This window comes from Vidua macroura, chromosome 9 (genome assembly GCF_024509145.1).
Source record: "Vidua macroura isolate BioBank_ID:100142 chromosome 9, ASM2450914v1, whole genome shotgun sequence".
Classification (NCBI taxonomy): Eukaryota; Metazoa; Chordata; class Aves; order Passeriformes; family Viduidae; genus Vidua; species Vidua macroura.
The window spans coordinates 19,710,606-19,737,735 of record NC_071579.1 but is presented as its reverse complement, the minus strand read 5'-3'; the positions used below and the strand labels follow the sequence as shown (position 1 = coordinate 19,737,735).

At 37.9% G+C, this 27,130-nt stretch overlaps 1 protein-coding gene across 6 annotated transcripts in view; it reads left to right on the top strand.

The window, feature by feature from the left end:
* The window catches only part of ADGRL2 (adhesion G protein-coupled receptor L2), a 155,733-nt gene that overhangs the window by 13,959 nt on the left and 114,644 nt on the right, over positions 1–27,130 (top strand). For all 6 annotated transcript variants that reach the window (XM_053984946.1, XM_053984944.1, XM_053984945.1 and 3 more), the window contains exon 2: positions 17,925–18,097. In XM_053984946.1, the coding sequence (XP_053840921.1) occupies positions 18,025–18,097 (73 nt within the window). In that variant the 5' untranslated portion in view covers positions 17,925–18,024. The remainder of the gene's footprint in view (positions 1–17,924; positions 18,098–27,130) is intronic.

The following is a 27,130-nucleotide window of genomic DNA, read 5'->3' as shown; positions in this document are numbered from 1 at the left end:
AACCACTCAGTATCTTAAACAATTATTTAAAACAATTCTTTTTGTTTGATACAGTTTTACATATAAAAAAAGTTACCAAAATCCTGGTGTTAATTGAACCGGACTCGGATAAATGAAAATTTTTAGTAGATCTGCTGCAAGATAGCCAGTAATTTATTTTTGTTTGTATTTTAAATAGATACATAATAACCAATGCACCAAATAAAGTTGCAGCATTAACAGATTATTAAAACTAATTGGTAAGGGTTTATGAAAAATACGTAGGGCAGTGAGAAAATTTGCTCCTATTTCAGTGCTGTGGTTAAGCAGTTTGCACGACTGTGTTCACAACCTCTGCAAAGCCTAGAGATAGGATTAATATATCCTTAACTACTTAACTACAGCCATTATTTAAGTTACCTAAAAGAAAACTGCTCAGATCTTGTGCATATATGAAGTATTAGCTGCTGCTGTACTAACTGGGTAGGCATGCTCAGTGGGATTTTGTTCACAGATGCTCTAAAGGAGTAGCTCCTGGAATCATCCTCTAACATTCACTCAAGCTCATATGACCATTGAACAAGTTGTGGTTTTACTGCAGTGTTGATGAAACACTGAATACTGGTGTATACAAGAGATTTCCACCCCTTCCCACCCTCCTCAAAAAAAAAAAAAAAAATAAAAGGAACACCTTTGGTACTGTAGGTTTGTGATTTGTAGCTCTCTGGCAGCACGGGCTGTCACATCCTGGGTGCAGTGGTGGTCTCTGCTGTGGCTGCCACTTGGGTCTAGGAAAGTATGCATCCTTCTGTCCTGCAGGTCCACATTCTCAGTTTTATTCTCTCCCTGGCTTCGTGATAAAATGAAGGTGTAATTAGGACTAATTTAGCTAATCATCATGAGCTGGAGGTGGTCCCATCTGCCCTTCCCCCTGAAAGCCTGTGATACACGAGTGCAATGAGTGCAATCCAATCGTTGTGTGAGTGACGGGGGAGCTTGGTGTGTGCTGTCTGCAGATGAAGATCCTTGGAAACCAGGTTTGTCCTTTTTCTGTTATTCACAGTCAAAAAGTCAAAATCTCCATTTTAATGAAGACATTTCAAAGAACAGACGGGCTGAGAAAGATATTGTATTTCTTTACATGCTCCTTCCTCTTAAACATGGAAGAAGCCTTAGGCTATAAATTAAAGTGTTTTACCCTCTGTAGTTGATCTCAGGCTGCCCAGTTGCCGTGAGGAGTTAAAGTTTAAAAAAAAAAGAATTGTAAATGGCTTGACAGTTTTATGTTTTTCAGTCTGTGGTTATCTTTTGTCCCCCTCATGTCCTGTTTTTGTCAATATTTTCCTTTCACCTAGGAACTATAGCAAGTGGGAGGAAAAGTAACTTGAAAGAATGTAGTTATGCCAGAGATGCATTTTCATGTGGGAACCTTCATAATCTCTTCATGTAAATGACATTCACTATGGAAACAGTAGAGCTCTTACGAGCATAAAGGTTCATCCTGTGCTCCATAGGAAACACTGATTTACTTATCTCCCTTCCTGGAAAGGGCACACGTGTGCTGGGGCTGGGGAGGCTTTGGCCAGGCTCGCAGTGCAGGGCTGCAGGGGAGGGCTGGGGGACCCTGGGAAGCTTGCGGGACCGTCTCAGGCAGTGGCGTGTCTGGAGTCCGTGTGGTTTCATCAGCGTGTTGGACATGGAGCCACCTTAGGTGGATAGGTGCATTTTGCATGTTTAATTTTGCCTGGTAGAGTGTTGCTTTCTTTTTTCTTTCCTTAAGTCATTGGGTTCTCAGGTGCTCTTCAGTTTTAGTGAATTTCTGGGGGTGTCCTCCCTGTGCAGCAACTGGGGTCACAAGTGATGCTCGTGTTTTGCTGGCTGGATTCCAGAATGTTTCCTAGAGTCCATTTTCCTTTAACCTGGAGCAAGAAGAGATGTAGATTTTTATTATTTCAATAGCTTCATATTTGTAAGCTTTGTTGACGAGTTTTGTAAAATTTAAAATTGTTTTGCAATGTTTGTTACTATCTCTACCACATTCTTAAAAATTAATTGTCTGCTTGAATAGTGTTTCCCAATCAACTTGAATTATTGATGTTTTGGTCCTAAGTGGAGGAGCAGTGGTACTTTTCCTCCCACACCACAGCCTATTCAACCCCTGTTTAATGAGTTGTACTCTAGTACCTATGATAGAATTATAACACACACAAAAAAGTCATAATTATGGCTTATTGAGTAGGGCTAAAAATGGGAAGAGGGAAACTTGTATGTAAGTTCAGGTCTTCAGAAATTGGTGCTCTGTGGATGTTCAAGTAATCAGTACTTGCTGTTTAGAAGTTAAAACTCTTATTGGCCATTGCAAGATAAATATTTTCCTAGACAGAAAGGCAAAATTTAGTATCGTATTTAAATATTTGAAAAATATTTGAAAATAGTTAGATGAATGTATTTTTAATTTTAGCTATCTTAAGCTGTTCTTAGACACTGTGTGTTTTGCAAATACTTTCAAAAGTGAATTAAATAACAACAAAGTTTTACCAATCTTAAGAAAATATCTGCTCACGAATGTGTATATACTTGAGTACACATATGTCTGGGTCTTTATTAAAATCATACTTATTTAAAAATAATAAGTGTCCAGTTTATTTTATGAAAAAACTTGTGAGATCAGGAGAAGAAATGTGTGTCTAGAGTCCTGGATGAAGGTCACTGCTAGCCAGGAAGAGCCTGTTTTCCTTCATGCAGCTCTCAGACAGCTACATGTTCTAGTTAGTAAGTAACAACACTGTGGAAAAGCTAAAAATTGATGTTTATTTAGCTGTTGTAAAACAATACTATCACAGTAAATTTGTTTTTTATTTTGGAGACAAGAAATCATTGGAGTGAATCTCTAGCTGTGGAAAATTTCCACTGTGCTTGCTGCAAGATCTTCTTGTACACCACGGTAGCCTTGGACTAGATATATTTATTTTTAAAAACCTAAAAAACTGCTATTTTTAGGTCAAAAATGTAAAATCTCCTTTTGACTGAAGAGATATTAAAATAAACTTGAGTAACTTCTGGAGGGTATGTTGATAACCAAGCAGTGTTGGGTGAAGTGTTCTGTCATGCCTCTGTCTGTCGCTTCTTACATATCTAAGATGGACCTTTAGGTTGACTTGGTTTTTTCCTCTCCATTTTCATCTGCATTATTCATCCTCCTGTCTTGCTTTTTTTCTTCCCGAAATAAAATCTTAGTTCAGCCCAATAGTGACCTGTAAGTAAGCTGTACACTTATTACTGTCACAAACTCTCCTGGATTTTATTTTTAAACAAACAAACAAAAAAATTCCCGGAATGGGCAATGGGTGTGTTGAAATTGTGGTCAGCTTTTTTTAAATTAATATTATTATTATGTCACTGTGAAATCATTAGCCACTTACAGAATGTTGCAATGGCAGTGTGAAATCATCAGCCATTTATAGAAAATGATTACTTGCAGCATGGCAAATGTTTCAAAATATTCGTGTGCGGGTAAGAGATGCAGACATACATCTTATTGCACATTGTGTGTGCTGGCCCCTCTCGTAGCACCGAGTCTCATTGTCTGTCTCCACATTTAATACTGTTCTGACTCAATTGTCCAGAGAGTTTTGTGGGCTCTGATGTAGATTGGTGGGCTTTTGGATGCAAAAGCAAGTAGTTGCAGTCCCTGTAGCTTGCAGCTGTGTCCCGGAGAGGAGTAAGTTCTGTACGTTGGGTTATGGGCAGCTTGAAGGCAATGGAAATGCGCTCAGCTGTTTCATGCGAGCAGGTCTTTCCCGTCTCTGTGCGGTGCCGTGTGTTTTCTGATCCCTGCTCACTTGCGTTCCTTGCTGCCAGCCCCGCTGCGCTGCTCAGCGCTGCCGGTTCCGCGGCCGGGCCGGGAGAGCCTGCCCGCTCTGCGGGGCTGCTGTGCTCGGGCCGTCCCTTCCCATCTGCTGCCTTTCCCCTACGCCCTGCCCAAGGGCTTTCCTGCTTCCTCTGCACTCGAAACTACCTGGGGGGAATGCCGTCTTCCCGCTCTGCCTGCTCACTTGCTTTTTTATTGTTTCCCTTTTCTTTTTTTTCCTTTTTTTTCTTTTTTTTTCTTTTTTTTTTTCCCCGGCCTCATGGTGTGACTCTCACTGATTTCTGGTGAGTAGCTGGCAGCACGAAGGAGTCTGCCTGATGATGATGATGATTTCACTGTGCATCTGATTTGCAATCTATTGCAGAAGCGCCTGTAATGCTGACTGCTGTTATTTAGTGTTAGGATTTTAAAATATTAGAGTACATAGAGCACAAGTTAAATCAAGGTGGCTTGCTGAACATGTGTATAAATTGCATTGTTTTGTGAGTGTGAAGGTTTGGCACAATACAGTATCTTTGGGCAAGATGTGAAATCCAGTGATCTAGATTAAATTTGGAGTTTTTGAGATTGCTGAACAAGAAGCTGGTAGAATGGCATGCATTTTCTTAACAGGGACAGCTTCTCTTAAATTTGCTTTCTATCTGTTGAGATGTCAGCCACTCTGTCACTGAAGGCTTAAAGCTATATTCCTGAAAACAAGAGTTTTCTGGATTTCAAAGAAAATGCTATTTTTGTTAAAAGTAGCAATCAGAGCAAAAGGTTAGACTGTCATCAAAGTGTCTGTAAAAATATGCTTAAGACCCTGTTCTGTTCTTGGCTGTTGGAAGAGACGATGACTTGTAAATTGCCTTTCATAAAAGTGAGTTTGATTTAAGGTATTAATAAAATCTAAATTTGTGCATTCTGGCTGTGGGGACTGAAGATTTTAATTTAGTGAAATGCCAGAACAATTTTTTTGTGCTCAGTTTGATGAGTGTTGTGTGAGAATTCCATCTTACTAAATTAGGGCAGACATATATATTACAGTGTTTACAAACTGTTATGATTACAACCTGTTAAATTTCATATTTAATATTCAGTCATCTTTGAGCAAAAAAGTCACCTCATTTTTGTCTCAGCGCTGTTGAATTCTTGTGTTAAAATAGATTAAATTGCAAATGTTAATCTAAGTAACTGTGGAAAGTTGTGACCTGGATTTGAAATAGCCATGAGACTATCACAGCAGCAGTAAATCTTCCAGAACATGTAAGGCTGACACATGGTGGGGATATGTCTGATGTGAGAATTAGAGTGCGGGTGCAGGAATAGCCTGAAAAGAAAATCATGTGCCAATATAATTTTATTCTAAAACAAAAAAGAAGGAAAAATTATCACTTTAATACAAAGCTGTGTTTTTAAAGGTAACACACAGTAACTTCATAAAAACTTATTTTTAAATGGCAATCTAAAATTCAAGCTGTATTTAAGAAAGAGTATTTGTGGCACTGAGGCACCTGGCTCTTAATCCTCATGTGCTTCCTCTGGCAACAGTGATTCTGATCTTTGAAATATGGATGGGAATTTTGGGTGCAGACTTCAGCTTAAGAAACCATCCGTTTCAGGAAAAGTAGATACTAAGTGTACTTCCCTTTTGTTTTAAGCTTTTTCCTACTGTCCTTTAATGACTGCTTTTCTCTCAGCTAAGCCTGGCTTCAGCCCTAGTTCTGGGTACTTTTAAAGCTTGATAACATCAAAAGGCCCTGAGTGTTAGTTGTCAAGCACTGGCATTGCTGGAATCTTTTATTATCTTATTGCTTTGATTTTTCTTCATCTCTCTTAAAATGTGTCAAATAAGAATGTGGGCGATGTCAGAAGAATATGATAATAGTAATTTTTAAAGCAATGTTTTGACTTAAAAATAATGTTAAAACAATCCCGTTCAAGCAAATCTTGATGTTAATCAGGGGACATTAATTGATAATTAAACCAAGTGTATTAAATAATTTCTACATATATTTGATCCAGTTTGCTGTTCTTTTCTCTAAATGAATATTTTTTTTTACAAATTTATTCTTTCGCGAAGGAAAGAAATTAGCTTGCAGATACTGGCCCACATGTCCGCACGACAAAATTATCTTGGGGCGCTATAAAAAGGTATTCAAAGTGTTATCATATTGCATATATTGCAATGTTGACTATTGATTCTTTTCAGTTTCTAAGAAATACCAGGATAGTAGGGCTTATGCAGTGAGAGCCTGAATTACTTTACCTCTCTGTTTTTTTTAAAAGCTAGAATATGACTTTGTTCATTTCCTTCACTCCAGAGAAGGGTGATTGGCAGGCTCTGGCAGTCGGCTGTCCACAGCTGAACTGCAGGGCTTGAGTTGCTTTGGCAGGGTTGCAAGTAAAAGTTTGTGCCGTTTTTGCCAACTGTGTTCTTGGCTCAAGCTGATGTTACACGTCTCTCGACTCCAAAGCATGCTCATTTGCCAAATTCTACCTAAAAATGTATGCTGGAATTCCTAATTAAATAAACCCCCCGATATTTATTTTACTCCTTGGAAAGGCAGGCATTCTTTCACAGTACATGCTGCTTTGGTAGAAATAAAAATTTAAAAAGCCCAAGGTGGATTAGAAAGTTATAACTGCTATTAGGAGAGAAATTTTCTTTTGCAAACAGTTTAGTAGCTTTGGGTTTTTCTGAGTAGTGAAATTACATGACTTTACCAGGTTCTTACCTGAAATTCTTTGCATATATACATTCTTTTGTTTATTTTTCAATTATTTTGAAAATTGTCGCACTACAAAGGATAATAGCAGTCCGTGTATAATTTCCTTGGGTTTTCCAGCTCGATAGCATTATAGCTACCTTATTGCTGCCGTAAGCTGAAGGTACCAGTTGAACCATAAAGGTGTAATTTATGCCAAACCAGTCTGGAAGCTTTTTTAGAAGACTGATAGCAACTGCTTTTATACATACTGCTATGTAAAATGCTTATTAATGTTAGCAGATGTTGCACTTTAATCCCCCAGAATGATTGTTTGGTAGCAGCAGGAGATTTATTAAGCTTGAGTTGTGTGAAATTGTGTGTGCATAAGCTGCTATTTAGATTGTAAAAATGCCATTGAAAACTGTAAAAAAGTTCTAACTGTAATTGGCAGAGAGGTATTAGCTGTTTTAAAAGAAGTATATGTGTACCACTGGCCCTTTTGGTATAACCTCTTTATCATTTATCTTCTTGTATTAATGTCACTGAATTATTAATTCATGAGCAGGGTTGGATAGGGTGAAGGCACTATTTAAATGTGTGCCACATGTATCCTTATCGCTGGAGACATGAAAAGAGTCATTTTGTGTTATCTGTAAAATGGAAAGGACATTTAAAAATTTCATTTACCGTAATCCACTTCACTTCCCAGTAAAACACCTAGATTATTGCTACTATAATATAATGTTCTTATTAAAATTTTGTAATCTTTCCACTCTCTCACTTATAAATACTGTTGATAGACAAATGTAGACTAATTTTTTTTTCTTTAGTTGCACATACAGTTCATGAACTGCAACAGAACGTATGAAGAGCAGGGTTTTAATAAAAAACAATTCTCTTTAATTTCTAGTAAAAGAATACAAAAAAAAAAAAAGCCAATAAGTATTTATAATCATGAAAGGCTAAATAAATTATCATCTAAAATCATAATGTAAACTAATTAAAGAAAAATAGGATATTTTCCAAAGTAACAGTGTCATTGTCACACTGAGCCATCAAGAGCTATGTTATTTAAAAGAAATTGTAAATGTGTGCTTTGGTCTGCTTGATGAAACCACAGAATATCAAAGGTCACATTGCTGCTAAAAAATGTGTTAAAAATGTATCTTAAATTTCATCTGTGCTGTATGGATGATTAAAAAAAATTAAAATGTACAGGAAATATGTTTTCAGTCACTTCAACGGAATGAGTTCATTCTCTTGAATACTTTAAAAAGTGTTCATTCTTTTTAAAAATTCTTTGCATGAAAGCAATTTCAGGATACTTTGTCCTCAAGTGCTTGCAGTGGCTGGCATGGCAGTGCTGGAGATAACTCATATTCCATTTTGTTTAATATTTAAAAGATATCACTTCACACTTTCCTTTTTACCATGCATGGAAGAGACCTTCACTGCTTCCACAATACATGGGGAGTTTTTCTTTTTTCTCTTCAGAAATTTCTCTGCAGAAGAGAAAATGTTATGTAGGCTGCTAGGGAGAAGAGTTTTAAACAGTGGTACATGCAAGTAGAAGGAGCCTTCCTGCTGAATTGTAATTTAGAATTCTTCTTGCTTGTAACTTCTCCAAATTTAATCATTATAGTTTCCTGACTTAGACTTTCTACAAAAAGAATACTGAAATACAAAAAATAAGTGAAATAATTTCTATTTTTCTATTATAGTTTGAATAAATAAGAAAGCCCAGTTTTCCCCAACTGAAAGAATGTTGCAGCTCTGATGAATGACTGGTACTTATTCAGCTGTCTTGCATAGTTAAGAATAGTCACCAGAATGTTCATTGCTTATGAAATTGTACAAGAAAATACTCTTAACTGCAGCACTCTTGCACTATTGTACACCTCAGCAACTTGTAAGTCCTTGCAGAGCCCATCATCCAGTAAGAGCATTGAATCCTTTGTTCCACTGCAGAATCAGGCCCTTTCTGAATAGGTCCTGGAGATTCATATGCCAAATTTATTGCACACATTTCTCACATGCTCGGTGATGTGCAAGCAGTAGGTGTGTAATTCAGTGCATGTTTGTGTGTAGGCACAAGGGAGAGAGTGGTGTGTGCAGTGCTGTCGTACAGGGCTTCTCATCCTTCAGTTCTTGTCTTGAATGTGTGTATGAGAAAAGCCACAAGGGGAGAAAACCAAGGAGTCTGTTGATTTTTATTTCATGATTTTAGAGTTTTCAGCCTTCTAAGTGCTACTGGTATGTAAAAGGGGTGAACATGAAAGAGGTGTCTTCTGGCACTGCCTGCTTTTTTTTGTACTTAGGAAGTGCACACAGAAGTGCTCCAAAGGCTTACGTAAATTCAGTGGGATTTCTACCTCTAAGTCATACTTGCCTGGTGAATCTCTTGTCTGCTTAGAAAGCAGTTAAAAACTTCTTCCCTTCTGTTGTCAAAATTAAAAATTTTGTTGTGGCTCGTGGCCAAGTATGGGATGGTAGCACACAGCACTTCTCAGGTTTCTATGCAAGACGTGAGCCACTAGCTTTTAATAACTAAATGGTTTGTAAATGGTTTGTAAAGTCCAGGTTTATGGAATTACTCCTGGAAGTTTGTTTGGTGGTGGTGATTTGTAGTGGAACTAAAATGTGGTCTTCTAAATGTCCTGACCATCAGGCTTCTGGAAAGAAAACACTACTCTCTGATTGTGATAATATTAGTAGGGCTTCAGAGAAGAGAAAAAAGCTAGGAATAATGTAAGAAGGGGTTATTTGAAAGAAGAAAAAAAAAAATGCTTAGGTACAGCATGTTTTAAAACATGGTTAAAAGCATGCATTATTGAAATGGTCTTTGATAAAATGCATTGTTGTGATGCTATGATAAATTTTAATATTTGAGCATATGATGTAAGAAGAAATATTTAAAATTTCCTTTCTCCTGCACTCTATATAGAGAAATTTTGTTTCTTCTGCTCTCTCTCTCTGTAAATCTGTATATATATATACAGATTTTTCACATTTCTTTGCATGCTCATCTGATGCATTTTATCCTAGATTATCTCATTGCTCCCAAGAAAACCCTTTTGGTAATATTGGTAACCTAATATATGACAGATTTTGGTCATTATTATTTCATTTAGTGGTCATATGTATAGACCAAGAGGGAATCTGAATATTGATTTTACTGAATGGCTAGTAACAATGATTTATGAGTCACAGATTCAGAGCAGTGAGCCAAACACAGCAGATATTACATCTTAGGTGCCACCATTGATTTTGATTCATATTTCACTGCACAATGATTAGGCCATGGTCTCACAGATGTTAATGTTAGAAATATATTCCTCTCTAAGCAAAGATCTGCCCAAACTACACTCAGTGCATGGTGACTATATTGATACACCCACTGCTTCTGACTTTAAAATGGTAAATATTTTTCAATTGCTTATAAAGAGTTAGTATCTCTCTGATAACAAAGGGTTTTGATAGAATTTTTTAAAATAATCAAAAGTGATTTTGCTGCACACTCAAGCTTGTTCCTGAAACTGCAACAATATAATTTATATTGAATACAGACCACTTAATATGATTATAAGTACAACTGATAGAAAATGGATGCTTTAAAGTGAATGTTAAACCAGCAGCTTCATGAATCTTTTTGATAATATTCCTTGGCACGTGCCCAGAAAAGAAGTTTGCAGTGCAGTAGTTTCCAGGGAATTGATGCTACCAAACTGAGGTTTGTGCTTGAATATCAAATGCCAAGGCTGCAGCACAGCCGTCCCCCAGGAGGTCCAGTGTGTTGGGGCTATACAGCCCCATTAACCCAGTTATAGCACGGATAAAAGCGCTGTACATGCATGATAAAAATGTGTTCTTGTCTGCTCTTGCCTGTAACTTGATTTTATTTTGGAAGTCAGTAATGCGTGGGTGTCTTGCTGGCTCTGTGCTGGTCTGCGGAGTTGTCTAACTTCACTGTCAGCTGTGAAAGACAGAATCATAGTACAGTTTGGGTTGGAAGGGACCTTAAATTATCATCTAGTTCCAAGCCCCCTTCCATGGCCAGGGACACATGCTGCCAGACCAGGTTGCCCAAAGCCCCATACTGGTCTTAAAACACTTCCATGGACATGGCCTCGGCAGCCACCATGGCCTCCAGCACCTCACCACTCTCACAGTGCAGACAAGCTTCCAAACATCTACTCTAGATTTACCCTCTTTCAGTTTAAATCCATTCCCTCTTGTCCTATCACTGCAGACCCTTGTAAAAAGTCCCTTTCCAGCTCTCATGTGTCCCTTTAGGTACTAGAAACTTACTGTAAGGTCTGCCCAGAACCTTCTCTTCTCCAGGCTGAACAGCCCCAGCTCTCTCAGCCTGTCTGCATGGGAAAGGTGCCCCCAGCTCTCTGGTCATCTTTGTGACCTCCTCTGGACCTCCTCCAAAAGGTGCACATAATTCCTGTCTTGGGGGCCCCAGAGCTGGATTCCATACTCAGTATCAGAGCTCATCTTCCTCCCTAAGCCCAGGGCCTAGTGGCCATAAAGCAGATCAGGTGTGTTGAAATCTCGCAGTCAGTCAGAGAAACACCATGTCGCTTCACAGGTACCGGCATGTCTGACCACAGTCCCAGGACTTAGTTCTGTTTGTTTTGTTTTTCGGTCTACTTCCACTTCAAACAAGTTCTCAGCTGTGAAAAACAGTGGAGGAGAAGGAAAAAAAAAAAAAAAAAATCTCAGCTAAGTGGCATAACAGCTTTGAGAAATACGGGCCTCTGCAAAGCCTTGTCAAGGCTGTCAACAAACAGTTTCCTGTCTTACAAGACTGCTATGTCTTTGGTTGATGTTAGTCTAGTGATTTTTTTTTCCAAGGGAAAGAAATGAGATCTTTAATATAAATAGATCATTTTGAGGATTTCTCTTCTCTGAAAAGTTTGAAAAGCCTTTGAATTTTCTTCAGCTGTTACAATTGCTTCTTTAGGTTTGTCATATGGTTCTCAGTGCTTTTGTAAAGATACTCATTATTTTCTTGTTTATTTTTGATGTTCATAAAATCTGTCCTACATAGATTTGAAAATGAGAGCTATTTGTTTTGCAGTTTAATGAAGAGAATGGCAAACAGCCTCAGACTGTGCCTCTGGTGTCCACAGTGATCAGCATATTTAACATGCTCAGCATGACACTGAGATATTACAGCTGATAACGGTTGTAATTGACTTACAGCATCCCTTTCCCTCCCCCTTCTTTGGATGGTGGGGATTTATCTTTGAGTCCCCTGGAAGCTGTAGTGACACAGAGGGCAGAAGTGGTGGAAAGGTTTTACCTGCACTGCTTGTGTCGAGGTGGTCTCATGTAGCAGCATGGTGTCGATTCAGGTGAAATACAGGGAATTTGCAATGAGGATTGAGTGACAAACCCCGTCCGCCCCTACCCCCCCTTGATTCTGAGCATTTATCAAAGGCAAAAAGAGAAATTCAGGCTTGGCAAAAGGAGAGTGCCTGGAGCCAAAAAAAGCCATTCTTATTAGTGCTAGCAAAGGTTTACTTTGCTGGCTTATTGAATGAAAACTCCCTTGAGTGTCCAGGCTTTATCCTGAGTTAACAAGGGGCAAAGCTGGCTTGTTGGGAATGGACCGCTGTATAATGTGTCTGTAAAACACAAGAGTGAGGCCAAGCTGAATTAGAGTGATGATGAGGAAGGAAAATCTTTGTCTTTTCCTCTCAAATCCTATTTATTTTCTCTGTGAATGATTGTGGTAGACCACTACGGTGCTGGGGACTGATGGACTAAATTGTGATGTTCCGCTGGTAAAATAGTGTCAGTGCACTGTTCAGTGTCATGTCTTGCATAGGTAGATTGGATATTTTGAATGATCCATTACACTGAAGAGCTGGAAACTCAGGCTGAGGTGGGGTGGGTGTTTCTGGGGTCTTTGTCAATTTTAGGGTATGTATTTATTGCTCACTATTTCAGGCATTCATCAGGCATTAGCATGTAACATCAGAGCACAATGCAGCTGAATGCATTGAAGTGATTTTTTTGTAGCAAGATTGAATGACCTTGGTCAAGTCTAGTTCTTACTGTATTATTCCCTTCCCTCATACTGTATTCTTTCCATGTTACTTGGGAAGAAATGTTTTGGGTTAGAAATCCAATGTTCAAGGTGACAATTAATAGGGAGTGTTGAATACAGAAGTGTAGATAAGACTCCCTGCTACCTTTTGAACATTAAATTGCTTTAATGAAAAGGAAGTATTTTTAAGCCATTTTTAGATGGATCAGAGTTAGCCTTTCCTTTCACTTTGCAGTATGCAGCTGGTTTCATTGGAGCAGATCAGGCACTGGTTGTTTATCATAGGTAGTAGAAGGAGGCTTACTAGATTGTTGTCAGGGTTTTTTTTTTTTTTTTTTTTTTTTTTTTTTTTTTTTTTTTTTTTTTGGTAAGGTCTCATAGCTAAAACTCATAACCAGATTTTCTACAATCTGGTTCTGTAGCACTAATGTGGCATTATTAATGTAAATCAATTTTTGAATTAGCATATTGAAAACTTAGGAATAACTCATGTTGAATGCATCTGAAGATATGTTCGATGTTGAAAACTAGAGCCTGGATCTCATTGCAGATAATGTAGAAAATGGTAGCTCTTGGATCATAAACAGTATTAGTCTCATTTGATTCTACTAATGTGGCTTAGACAGTTTTACTAATCACACTTCACTAATTAAATTCTTGTGTTACAGATTATAGTAAGTTTAACTTTTTGGTTTTTTTTTAATTGGGAAAGCCTCATGATGGGAAAGCATGTGGACACATGATTTCTCAGGAGACTAAGTAGTCTATTACATTGTAGGAATATATATATCTATTCACCCTTGCCTTCTCTGCCCCCTCCTTTCCTCTGCAGAATGGCTCATATATATTACAGAATTACTCAGTTTCATAAACTGGGTTATGAAAGGCAGTGGGGGTGCTGCATGTGTGGCAAGGTAGATCACACAGGATTTATAAGAAGGACTGCCTGGTCCTGCTTGTTCCTTGGCATGTATGAGCTGTGCAGCTATGCCTGATGTTCTTTACCTCCATGTGTCTCATCATCTGAAAAGCTAGTACAAATTTTATTTCTGTAATAGGGATGTTAATGCTTCACTGAGGTGGCAAGTGCTCTGTGGTGTTTCTAAAATGATTTGGAAAATTAAGCACTGTACTCTAAAATACATCAGCATTAGTCTGAATGACTTTTAGCTAAAGAAAAACATCCTTGCTTAGCTGGAAAGATCTCTGTGTTCTCCTTTGTCTTAATTGCCTGAAAAGCTGGATAGAACAGGAGGGGAGAGGCAGCTTTTGAGCATGCTGTGTCAGTTGTCCGGAAGCTCTTAAAAGACCCTTTTTTGGCTTTTGAAAATAAAACCTTGGGAAGGTTAAACAGAGTAGAGCTGGGACACGACAGTCCTTTAGAGGTCTTTCTCTTCAAAGATAAAAGTATTTCAAGGAGCATGCTTGGAGCAGCTTTCTGTTATCTCTGGGGTGCTCTTGAGCAATGTTGCGGGGAGAGGGATGGCCAGCAGTGGCATGTATTCTACAGCGGTCGTGTTCTGTCTGGGAGAAGTTTCAGAAGCACAGAAGAACAAGGAATGAGGCGGGGGCACTGAGGTATTTGGGACTTGGAGCACAGCTTATGAATACAGTATGAAGAGATGCCCAGTACCTTTGCAGTGTTACAGGTTTGAACATTAACATTTCTTTTCCTGATCTAGGCTTCTTTGGCAGTGCATATGAGAAGAATCTTAACAAGAAAGATGAACCACTCTACTTCCAGCAGGGGGTTGTTTCTTTTTTTTTCCTGTGGGAGATTGCAGTATGGCCCAGAGGTAGGGATTTAAGTTACAACTGAAATTTTCTGGGCAGCTTTTATTGCACTCTGAAATTCAAGCAAGATTTTGCTCTAGGGAGTTTCTTTTTGCCCCACCCACAGGCTGAAGCAGTCAGCGATGCAGAGAAAATGTTTATTAAGGTCTGAGGGGAAATAACATATTTGTGCAGGACAGTCACTGTGGTCTCCTTTTTCTGTTTACAAAGAAGTAACCTAATCCATCTTTTCCTGCTTCCAGTCGTTTGGTTTGGGATTTGTTGTTGTTGTGAGATGCCACCGACAGTCTCTGTATCACTGATAGATGGATGGTCAGAAGGATGTGGCTGACAGCAGTGTCTTTAGTCCGAGTGCTCTCTGGCTCCAGCTCATGTCTGGATGCCTTTCTCAGGTTTAGCTATTGTCATGCTGATGCATAGTTGGAACTGCACGTTCTTTTGCTTGGAGCCACAGGGAGATTCTCAAATACAGAGGCTCCATTAACATTTGTTTGCTGTGAACATGTTAACTTATTCAAAAGAAAAGAAGCAAACCCAAACCCAATTGCATCAGTTTTCAAACAGTTTCATTTTTTCTTGGGTTTTTGGATAAACACGTGTTACTGATAATCTGGTAGGGGCTGGTTAGTTTATTTTGAATTATTTTTGCAGCAGCACACTGAGTTAAGTTCTATGTCTGTAGGCTACAGCAATCTAAAGAGAACAAAACACTTAAAATTGTTCTTTAAAGTGCTTGCAATTTCTTCTTATTTGAATAGTTTGTGCTGGTTTTGGTATTTCAAAGGCATCAATATATTTTCAGAAACTGTAGGTCCTTATAAAAGTGACTAAGTCACTTTAGAAGGTCAAGAACTCTATTCTATTAAAAAAAAAAAAGCAAAGTGTTTGGCATACATTTTGCAGCTATTTCCTTGGGAGATGCTGGGTCTTACCGCAAGTGATGCTTTGATTATTGGTTTTGTTTTTGACATAACTCTTTCCTCCCAGTTCCAATTTAAAAAGGCCCACAAGGAAGTGATGACTGAGGATGATAAAGTACAGGGATGTCACTATCCAGTTGACTCTGAAGAAAGATATCTCAAAACCTGAGAGTGCAGTGATATGTTATAGAAATAATGATAAAAGTTGAGTCTCAGGAAGTCCAAATCTTCTGGACAAACTGGGAACAATCAGAAGGCTGATTTAATTTCACCTTTAGCCATTATTAGTTGTCATCTATTCTCCTGGATTATTCTGATTGCTTACTGAAATTATGCTGATTAGTCTGTAGTGTGTGGAATAGTTTTATTATTTTTCCTTTGGGTGCTACAGGTGAAAAATTAATCCAAACTCTTCCCAAGATTCTAGCTGAACTGTCTCCAGGGCTTTCTTTTTAGAGATCATGGTGGCAATTTTTTCTTCTTAACTCAGCAGGAGCTCCTTTGCAATTTTAATTTCTGCTGAATGTAGTGCATCCTTTGTGGACTTCTAGATTTATTTTCTTTTAGTTACAAAAGAGTCTAAGCCCAGTGTAAAAGATCTAGAGCTGGAATGTGGCTGTGCCTCATAACCACTTCAGGGTCCTCCTGTATCACCATCTAAATTCAGGTCACACCTTGTACCTCAGGGACATAGGTGTGTGCCGGGGAGAGCCACACTCTGCCTGTCCTGCACTCCATTTGCTCTTGCCTGCTTCTTGTTGAAATAGGTATGGAAAAAAGTACCTGTGACTGAAGAGCACCTGTCTGTAGTTGGAAATTGGGAAAGGGGTTCATTGTTATGTATCAATAAACATAAAATCATATGGTCTTAGATGTCAGTTTCCTTTAATTTCCCTGTGTGAGGAATCACAAGCACACTTTTGTTGTGAGAGGGATGTCTCCAGTTCTCTTAAAGAGGAGCCAAGTAAAGAAACCTGCTTGGCTATTTAATAATCTCCACAGATATGCAGCCTTCATTGAGAGCCAGAGAAATTCTTCCATAATGTTTTCTCTTAATTCCCATCTTTCTCTCCTTGTGGGGAAAAATGAGTGTCAGTTTTATTGTTGCTTGTCTATTCAGGGAACAAACTTTATCATTGATTATGATTAATATTTCTACTTCTAAAAATGATCAACATTTCACAGAATTTCTGTATCAGGTATTTTGTGCTTTTCATCCTTTCCACTTCTCCTTGCCAAAAGGGTAAATGTATTTTTAAAGCCCTTAACATGTTCTAGTACTCATAAGAATCATAAGTGGCCCTTGGATCCTGCCACTTACATTTTTACACAGTCATTGTTACATGGTTTTAAAGTAACATTAATTTCAGATATCTCACCAATACGTCCACACAGTCCTGTTCGGTCGTCCTGGAAAAACCAAGCCAGTGTGACACCGGGCTCAGCCCTTTGCATCCATGGTTGCTGCAGTGTTCAGTGTTCTCCAGAGTCGTTTCACATATCTGTAATATGTAGAGCCAGCTTTCTGCTTAGAAATAATCTGTTCTTCTATGGATGTTAATTTTTCTCTAGCTTCCCAAACTCTAGTAGTCAGGGCTGAAGCATGACCTAACTTCACACAGTGAGATATGGAAGAGGATGTGTGTAGTTACTCAGCTGGCTGGTGAGAGAATAGAGTCATTAGCAAAAGGGAGCACTCTGCTGTCAAATCTTCTACCACAGCTACTGCACTCTATCACTGTAATTATATTTTTTCAAATGCAAATGATAGCTTGAAGAATTCTTCCTTTGGTACATCGTTCACAGGAGCGGTGCAGTTCGTATTTCTCAGTAGGAGACAAATCTTGTCTAAGGCTAAGGACAGAAGAAGGTCTCATCCGTTGTTTATTCCCTTTTCTCTGAAGATGTTTATTGTGTAGAAATACAGCTAACTGTGCTAACAGTCATATGAAGAGGCTGCCTCACCAAACAGGGTATTTTGTCAGCAAAGCAATTGTTACTGCCTCTCTCATCCAAGGAGAGCAATCTTTGTCCAGCACGATGGGAATGCCAGAACCATGGCAGGGAGCAGACCTGCTCAGCCTTCCTGCTGAGAGGAGTTGCTGTGTTGTTCTCAGCCACTCCCTGTTTCAAATCCCCAAGAAATATCTATATAATATGTAATACATATATATATATATATTATAATATATGGTGTCCCAGATTTAATTTTACTGTGGTTCTTTGAGGTAGAGAAATGCAGGTTGTATCAGATTTTTGGAGTCAGAAAAGCTTAGCCAACTCCTCTGCAGGTCCAGTTTCTTATATTCAGTGCAAATGTTCTCCTGTTGTGTTTTTTTTCATGTGTCTTACTGCAAATACATCAGTAACACTCATGCTTCCAACTTTTAACACGTATCATTATTTGGCATTGTGCTTAGTGATGACTGACCTTGAGAGATTACATCCCAGAACCCTGCCAAATTCCCAGCTACAGTGCAGGCATACTCTCAGTTTTTACTAAAAATTTCCATCTTTGTGTGAAGTAAAATTTGGTATTCCAAATTATTGGTGTTCAGGTACTGATAGATTTTTTTTCTCCTTTTCTTCCAAATCCTCTGCTACTCCAGGTATGAAGATGAATAATGCAGACCACTGGTTTCGATGATGCTGGGCTTTTATAACTGGATTCATTAAGGAATACAAAGAAAATTCTTACAGGGATCAATAATGGTGTCTTCTGGCTGCAGAATGCGAAGTTTTTGGTTTCTGCTCATTATCAGCTTCCTGCAGTGTACTGAAGGTAAGCTTTAGTTTATTTTTTACTTGGGTTTTCAGATGAGTTAAATGGACTGTACAATTAATTTCTGTTAGGTAATTTGAAGTTTGAGGATGACAAACTAAATGTAGCATATTCTAGGTTTAATTTATAAGACTCAAATTGTCCCTTTTTAAATGAAGAAAAGAAGAAAATAGGGTTTTTTAGGTTTGATAGTGTCATATGTTGAAATTGAAATGCAATGTTCAGGCAGGTGAAGTATTAATAGCCTTGATTGGTAGGTGCCTTATTTTTGGATACTTCCTGTATATTCTTTCTTTTCTGTTCTCATTGCGCAACCATTTAGAAGAAATGTCTGGATATGTTAAATGTGATATAAGACAAGTAAATGAAATACCCGTTTTACCTTTCTAATTTCGCTCACTGAAAATGAAATGGCAAACACTTCATTAAGATTAGTGCTATGCAAGTTAAATCTCAGGAAATAAAACTCAAAAGTTCATACAAAAATAGCATCTACTTGAAAATATTTTTGCTCTTTTTAGAAAAAGGAAAAAATACTTCACTGCTATCAAATGTGTTTAAAATAGCTGTTAAATTAAAGAGATGAGGAAGGAAAAGGATTTTTTAAAGAAGTTGCATTATTTATTCTTTATCTGTTTTTCTTTTTCGTAAACTATGCTTCATCCAGTTAGTCTGTCTCCACAGCTGTTCATGTGGCCCTTTTAATAAACAGAGGAACACAAATGAATGAAAAGAAAAACATGACTTATGAATTCCTAATTGCAAATATTCATATAGAACTTGAGGCTGGTTTTGGGTGTAAGCATTTTGATTGACTAGATTGCAGGTGAAAAGATTGGTTTAGTAATCAAATAGCATCTCCATCCCATCTCACATTATTCAGTAATTGATGTATAATATACAGACTTCCTTGCTGCACCTTTGTCATGATCTCACCAGTTTTTAAAGCAGATATGCACGTTACTCTGTCAAAATTCCCTGAATTTTAAGGCCAGATTTTCAGAAATACTTCTGGAAAGCTACCCTGCCTCCCCCTCTCTTTCTTCCTAAATTTGTGTAAGTAAAAAGGAACTATTATATAAATAAAAAGTCCCTAAAAATTCAAATATTTTCTGCAGCCTTCCACGCTCACTGCGTCATTTCCTAAGCTTTCTTTCTAGCCTTGCACAGCTCGGGCCGTGCTGGCAGACGAGCTTTGCTGAGATGGGTTGTTCATCTGCATGTGTGAACGTACACATCTCAGGGAGCGCGTCCTCGGAGTCCTCATGGCTGCTTCTGAGCTTGGGGAAGTCTCATTTCACTTCAGTAGCTTCCACAGTCAGTTTCCCATCCCTCCCCTCCTTCTTAAATGTTGCCAGGATGGAGTAGAAAACTGGCATTTCCCAGAGCAGATCTGAGATGGTTTCATGCTTGGTGGGACTCCTGATCTGGGAGCTGCTGTGCTCGCTGCCCTCGCGGTGTCTGTCCGGGCTGGGGACTTGGCTGCAATCGTACTTGTACAGGACAGTAAGTACAAACAGCTGGAAGATAAAATGCTTCCCAGCCTCCTTCATGGGTAAGAAAGGTAAATGTGAATTAGGAGATTGGAGTTATAAACTTTATGACTGGCTGGTTTGGTAATAACTGGTGCTAATTATAAATGCACTTACATTGCAAAAGTGGTTGCACTAGGTGAAACCTAAGGTGTAGGAAGTTGAGACATCTGTTTATGGGTTTTTTCTGAAGTTTTAAAACACTAAGGTTTTAAAAAAAAATATTATTGCAATTGTTTCAGATCTCTCTACTTAATGCATTTTACAGAAGTTCAGGTGGTTGCAGTTTAATGCTGTGTGATGGTTGAAAACATTTGAAAGTAGAAAGGAAAAACAGACGAACAACTTTCTGTGGTTTGGTTACATTTGCAAGGAGCAGGCTGTAAAGTGTGTTTTATCTGCTGAGTTTGGAAAGGAAAAAGTCAACTGAGAACTTCTGCAGATTGAATTTTTGCCATTTGCAGAAAGTTAATTTTCATTGTCATCTGTAATATTTCAAGTTCATTTTGTTCTGTCCCTGTTTTTCTTGCTTTTAGTAGCCAGTAGCAATCTTTTGATGCTTCAGTTGTGAATTTACTTTTTTAAAGTCTATACAAGAGCTGCTTTTTCAGCTAAAAGAAACAGGGAAGGAAATTGGGAGCAGATAACAGAATCATACCAAATTAATTGTAAATTCTTAAAATAAATGAAATACTGTGGCTCTGTATACTGGAAATGAATATTAATATAGAGTTGGCTTCCAGCCACAGAAGAAAAATGAATACTGCATTATTACACTTTCTCACAAAATTACATTGCCTTCTGCTTCAGTAATAAGAGATGCCAAGTATAACATGCTTTAGTAGCACTTCATGCCTGGAAGTATGAACATGAACAAAGGTTAAAATAAGAGCATCTGACTTTTGCTAGAAATAAGAAAATCTTTAATTCTCTTGCTTGGAACATAGTTTTTTTTATAGAAATCTGATGTGTATTTGAGGGTTGTTGCAGTTAGTGGGAGAGATAAAACCTGGCTGAATTCCCTGCTGTTTCATTTTAATGTTTCTGTACAGTTTAATGGAGAGGAAGAGGGGGAAATGATCCTGGGTGTGGACAAGTGATTCATTTATTCATCTAATGAAACATTTTCCAATCAAGAAAAGGCTTTATAACTCTCACAGCCTTAACTTTACCTCACCAGGGAATTAGCAAGCAGGCACAGTTATACGAAGGCTGTAATTTTCTTTTAGTGTTGCCTATCCAAACAGGAATCATATCTTCAGATAAGAAGGTCTTGGTTTTGCTTTTTTTTTTTTTTTTCCCTGGCTATGCAGTCAGATGGGACTGCTTTTGAAACAATCCATTCCTTCAGGTAAAATGCACCTGGAACAGACAAGTGCCGACAGCTGGACAGGAAAACCACACTGAGTTATTATACACTGCTGGTACGTCTGATCAACAAGAAGTCAATATTGTTGTGTTTGTTGTTACTGCCATCAACAGCAAGCATTGCAGCCCTAAATGAGGAAGAGACAAAGGGCTGGAAAGAGGAATGAAAAGCTCAAGTCATGAGCTGGAGTATTATTAATCTTATTTCTGAAAGTTATTTTTCTGTCCTTTTTTCTAGCACGTTTCATATAGGCATGTCTTTCAAATGACGGTTCTATTGCAAAGGCAGAATGAAGGGGCTGCCTTGGGAAGCAGTTTGGCTCAGCCTTGGGCAGGTGCCCATGGGAGGCCTGGCCTGGGGACTTGGGGCAGAGCAGAGCTCCCTCTGCACTGTGCTGGAGCCCGTGTGTGTCCCATGTCCTTTTCTGTCCCACCCCATGTCTGTCCCACACCATCAGGTGGGGCTTCTTGCTCAGTCCCATGTACCTTTACTTACCTGTTTCCTACAAACTCTAGGAAGTTAATTACTTTTGACACCATCTCTTTTTTTTCCCCCTTATTTTTTCCCCTTCCTAATTAGGTGAAATCATCTAACAAGTTAAAAATTATCTGAGAAAATACAGAAAGCCAGAGAGTGAGATCACACACGTCTTGTTTCCATAGCAAAGCAGAGTAGAAAGCATATTATATGTATTATTGGTTTCTCTTCAAGCAAGTTAAGACAGATACACTAATATGCATATGAAAAAAAGATGTCAGAGCTAAACATTCCGGTGTAGATTGGTTTTTGGACAGTGCAAGTTTCAGTATTTTAAGCTTTATCTTGCTTACAAAGTCCACCTTTTTGACTAGCTTTTGATGCTGTTTGTTTTTATTCTTTTCTGCTGCTTGAAAAGCACAAGTGCCTTGGAAGCACTGAAATAATTTTCTTTGCTAACATTCTATTTTAACCAAGGTTTAATACAATTTAAATCCATTTTATTATGAATTATTATCTATGTTTTGTCCAAAGGAAGAAGCATCATGCTTTCATTATCTATTTAATTCTGTTTTTCTAAATGGAATTAATGTTATTTAAAGAAATCCAGCTTGTCTTTGCTTCTGAATGTTTGTTTTAATGAGCATTACACTGAAAAGGATATATTCCTGTAAATTCCAGCTAGGCCAGCCAAAGAGCTGAGTGCTGAGTTGGAAGCAGTTTTAAGTGCATATTCAATATTAGTGCATTTACTAAAGAAAATGCTAAATACAGATAACGTACTTTTGTCCACTACAAAGATATTTGCTATTTTAGTGTATTACTCCAGCTCTTCAGCTTCCTGTGAAGCCACTCAGACGTGGAGTGTGGAAGGTACATGGCACAGGTACTGAGCAAACTGTAAAAGCATGTCAGCTTTCCTGCATGCTTACTAGGAGTATTAGTAGGACCTTGCCCAGGATAAAAATTATAACACACTTGTACCATGGCCTTGAGTGGAAATCAACTTCTGTTAATTAATGGATTTAGGTTCTGCGAGGAATGAAATCCATTATGGAATCACACCAGAGCAGAGAGGAGCACTGATTTAATTTCTAGCCATGGAATTTCACAGTGAGGGCTCTGTCAGGCCCCCAGTTAGTAGGAACCACTTGGTTTACAGAGGTTGCAAAGCATCCATAAGTACACCCAGCATGCTAAGCCAGACTGGTACTGGCCACTCTTTGGAGGATCACTCTAATAAGCTTAATGCTATCTCTATTTATATCATATATACCTGATATGGTTTAGGATTCTTCACCTTTTTTTTTTTTTCCTCAATCGGTTAATGCAGATTATGCAGATTTTTTTCTGAAGAAAGCAACTGCTGCTCTGGGTCCTGTTTTCTGTCCTGAAACATCATGCTATTTTTCAGTGCATACTTTTTCTGGGACATCTCTCTTTTCTTTTCTGAGGGAGGGCCAACATATCTTTTAAAGAGAAAATGTATCTAAACAGCAAGACCAAACTTCTGCATAAAGAAGAATGTCTGTTAAGCTTTTCAATTGTGTTTCCAAAAAAAGAGAGACTGTCAGACTGCCCAGAAAATCCAGAGGTACTTTAACATGCTGGCAGTGTTTATATATTTTTATATATATTCCCAGAGTACTGAGGTCTGCAGGATTCTGTGCTGTAACATAGCATTTTTGAAACCAAAGCAATGCCATCATTATTTCAAAATGTGGAAGAACCATGTAGAAGGCTGCATGAAGAATCACTTTAAATACAGTACTTACATTTAAATTAAAATTTGCTAGGAAGTATTAGTGTAGGAGTCTTACAATTTAAGCAAAGAAAAGAATATAAATGCATAATTACTATGAGACGAGTAATAATATTACTATTTTGATATGCTATCTTCTCAGTTACTGAAAAACATTGTCCTTTATGAGGGGAGATTTTCTTGGGCTCTGTGTTCAGAAGAAGAAAAAACCCCTGTAATGTGTAAAATGATAGAAGTGCAGTGTGTTGTGCTGAGGGCAGATGCTGTATTTTTAGAGCCCTCTCAGCTGCTACTGGAGTTGACTGTCTTTAGTTGCTGTAACCTTGGTGGGTCTCAGAGGGTGAGGTGAGCTGTGCTGATGACCAGTGCAGTGAGGGGGTTTGTTTAACCTTCAGCTGACCTGCACCGACTTCATTGCCTAAGGGGCTTTTCTTTTGTTAAATGTAAATCTGAGAATATTTTAGGTTAGTTTATTATGATAAAGGGACCTTTGCAGGAATACGGTAGCAGAATGTGGACATGTGTTATAAAAAGCAAATAGGTTTTATTAGTATTCTACTACCAAGTATAGAAAAACATATATTTTTTGTTACTGAGATGTATTTTAAAAATCTTTAATTATTTTTCATTTCTGTTTTTTGTCAAGTGGAAGAATGCTGCTTGTCTTAGTAACAAGGTTTTTTATATAGTTTTAACAGTGTTTTATATTGTACTTTCAGGTCATAGTGTAAAATGTAAGTATAACTGCCTGAAGCATCTGATATCAATGAATGCTTCAGCACTGGCTTTCTTATTGCATTTAGTGTCCTTATGATCAGATTATAAAAATTATCATAAAGTATAATGATTTTAGGTTTAATATTTGTTGCCAAGTTCTGCAAGCACAAAATGGGTTTTTATATTTGTGAGCAAATCCATTGATGGTCATGGTCTACCTCTGTGAGTAAAAGGCACAGAAAGCCATAGTCTGTGCTAATTGTACATTGCATGGATGGATGTGTTGATAGCAGGAAGCATATGTAGGATGAAGGCACTACAGAAAAATGATTTGCACAAATGGCTCTAAAATATGTATGTGCCCACTTCCATGTTTGTGCTAGTGTTCCAGATTGTGTTACATGAGGAAGAGGAGATAAAACTATTCACAGAGAGAAATTGTTGGCTTGTCCATCCATACTCCCATTATAAAGGCATTTAATAGTATAGGAGCTCCTAACAATGGCAAAGACACGCTTGAAAATTATCTGACCTTTTGTGGTGGTTAATTGGTGTCATCTTTATTCATCAATGTTGTTTTCGTAGAAGAATATTTGCAGTTGCTCCTTTTGATTTTTTTTGTTTTGTTTTGTTTTGCTTGTTTTTATATTTGGGTTGATATTTTAAATGAAACTCAAGAATACTGGATGCTTTTCCAGTCGTAAGTATTTTTTTTTTTTCAGGAATGCTAAATTTTTTGCATTTTTAACACAGGGTATATTTTGTATGTGTGCCTCTGTAGATGAATCATACCTGAAATCCACAGACATAGTATAGTAAATTGAATATGCAGTTCTTTTTGATAGTAGGAGCTGAAAAAATCCTTTTGCGCAAGGTGTTCCAAATTTCTGCCGTTCCAGAAAGAATCTCAAACTACTCTATTGGCTTTCAAAACCCAGCTGTGCTAAAGCTCTGTGTGTTTCTATAATCTCTGCCTCCTTGCTTTCATTTGAAGTATAAGGAAATGGAGCTGTATGAATGTCAGCTCTGTTTATGGCTCTTTCTTTCAGTCAGGGAGACAATTCATCCATGTCCCAGTGACATTAAGGTAACCTGTGGAAGTGCACTTGAGGGTGTTGCCGGTGTTAGAGGAGACTCCCTGCTTGTTCCTTCTGAGCTTGCACCAGTCCAGGTGGTTGGGAATGTTTAATTCTTTTTGTTTTCTCAATTTATCCTAGTATAATAATCCCTGATGTTTTCTCGGTGTATAAGAGATGTGTGGGGGAGCAAAATGAATTTTTTTTCATCTGTTGCCTGAGCAACCCATACATGTGAGAAACCCAGGGGGACCACATAACTTTCAGTTGTTGGATACAGCACTCGGCGAGTTTTATGAGGGATCTTGGCGATGGAAGGAAAGCTAGCTTTTGTGTTCTCTCCCTTGTCAGGGATTTTGATGTCTCTCTCAGGAGTTAGGTAGTTTTGTTCTCTTCCAGCAGAAAGTACAATTAATGCAAGGTGCTGTTGGAGCAATTTTCTTGTTAAACTTGAATTAGGTAATTCATTTAGGAAACCTGAGAGGAAGTTGACACTGAAACCAGATTCGCTTATGTGCTGAACAGTTGGAAAAGCAATGGGAAATGTTTGCCTTTTATAGGCTTCAGTGCTGTTTCATATCGCTTCTGTTTTAACCATCTTTTGAATGAGCTTCACTCAGATTTTCCTGTTTGCCGCTGATCCTGTGCCTGTGATTAGATCTGCCTTCCACTGTATTTCTCCCACTGAGCTACCCTGGTTCATTTCGCTCAGGCTTGTGAATTGCCTCTAATTGCAAATGTTACTAGAATTAAGTGCCTACTTATTCTGCAACATTGTAACATTTGCCATTGAAAGTCTATTGGAAAAGTCTGTGTTCTAGCCGAGCACTGATCATGCTTTTTAGTGGCTTAAGATAAATATGCTTTTAGTAAACAAAACTGAACAGTTTGTTGCTTATGCTTTTGCATCATTTAATTTGCAACAGATGAAACTGGCATGCGTGAAGAGTGAAGCATGGAAAGTACTAGAGGGCAAACGGGTGGTTTGTGATGTGGATTATTACCCATAAAGATGGATGGGGTCCACAAAACATCACTTCATGTATTAATGCACCAGCTGGGGAAAAAAAAAATCTATCAGCATACTATATCATGCATAAACTGCTTGGCTTAGGCCTTCAATTCAAATCCTGCTCAGTAATCTTCTCTATCTTTTTGCTAGTCTGTAGATCTATATGTGTATTTAGATCTTCCTAGATATAAAAAGCATCTGTACGTTTTTAAAAATTCACAATACAAAAAGGCTGGAACTCATCCATATGTAAACTGTCTTGAAGGATTTGTGATGCCGTGTTTTGTTTGCAGTGTAAACTGAGTGCTGACAGAAAAACAGTCAGAAATACATCTAACCAGCAGTCTTTCCTTTACCAGTGACAAAGTAATCTAATAGTGTAGCAATTACTTTATGCTTTTTATGTAACAATATAACAATTATTTTGCTGTACAAATTATTTCAAATTTCACATTGATAAATCAACAGAGTACTGACTCAGTCCTGAGAACAATTCCTGATATGATATTTAGTCTTATCTCTTTGATGCATTATTTTCTGGCTCTTAGATTTGTCGCGGATCCATTTTAACTGTATTTCTATGTTGCCTTCTTTTTACAAAAGATTTTTTGAAGACTGAAGAGAGACTTTCTGAATATTTGCTGATAAAAATTCATCATCATATTAATGTTATTTGTAACAGACTCAGTGATTCTGAATTTATTTACTTCAGAGCCTCATCTAGTTTGATTCTTTTTATTCCCTTTTTTATATGGCTGATTAAAAATAAAATAGTGACAATAACTGGGAAAAAAACTAGTAAAGAAATTCTTTGGTCAAAGTATGAATGATTATGAAATAACCAAAATTCATTCCCTTGATCCTCTTTCCATCTGGAGTAAGGGATAACGTTGTAACAGAGGTAAAAAAAAGTGCATTTAGAAGCATTCAAGGATGTTAAGCAACAATAAAACTCTGTAACCATTTAAATGACAGTAGGTGACTATTTGAATTAACTTTGTGTTTGGCTTAATTTTGGGGCCTAATTATTCCTAACTTACGTGAATAGATTTCAATTATACAATACTGCAGGGATTTGTAGCTAAGGC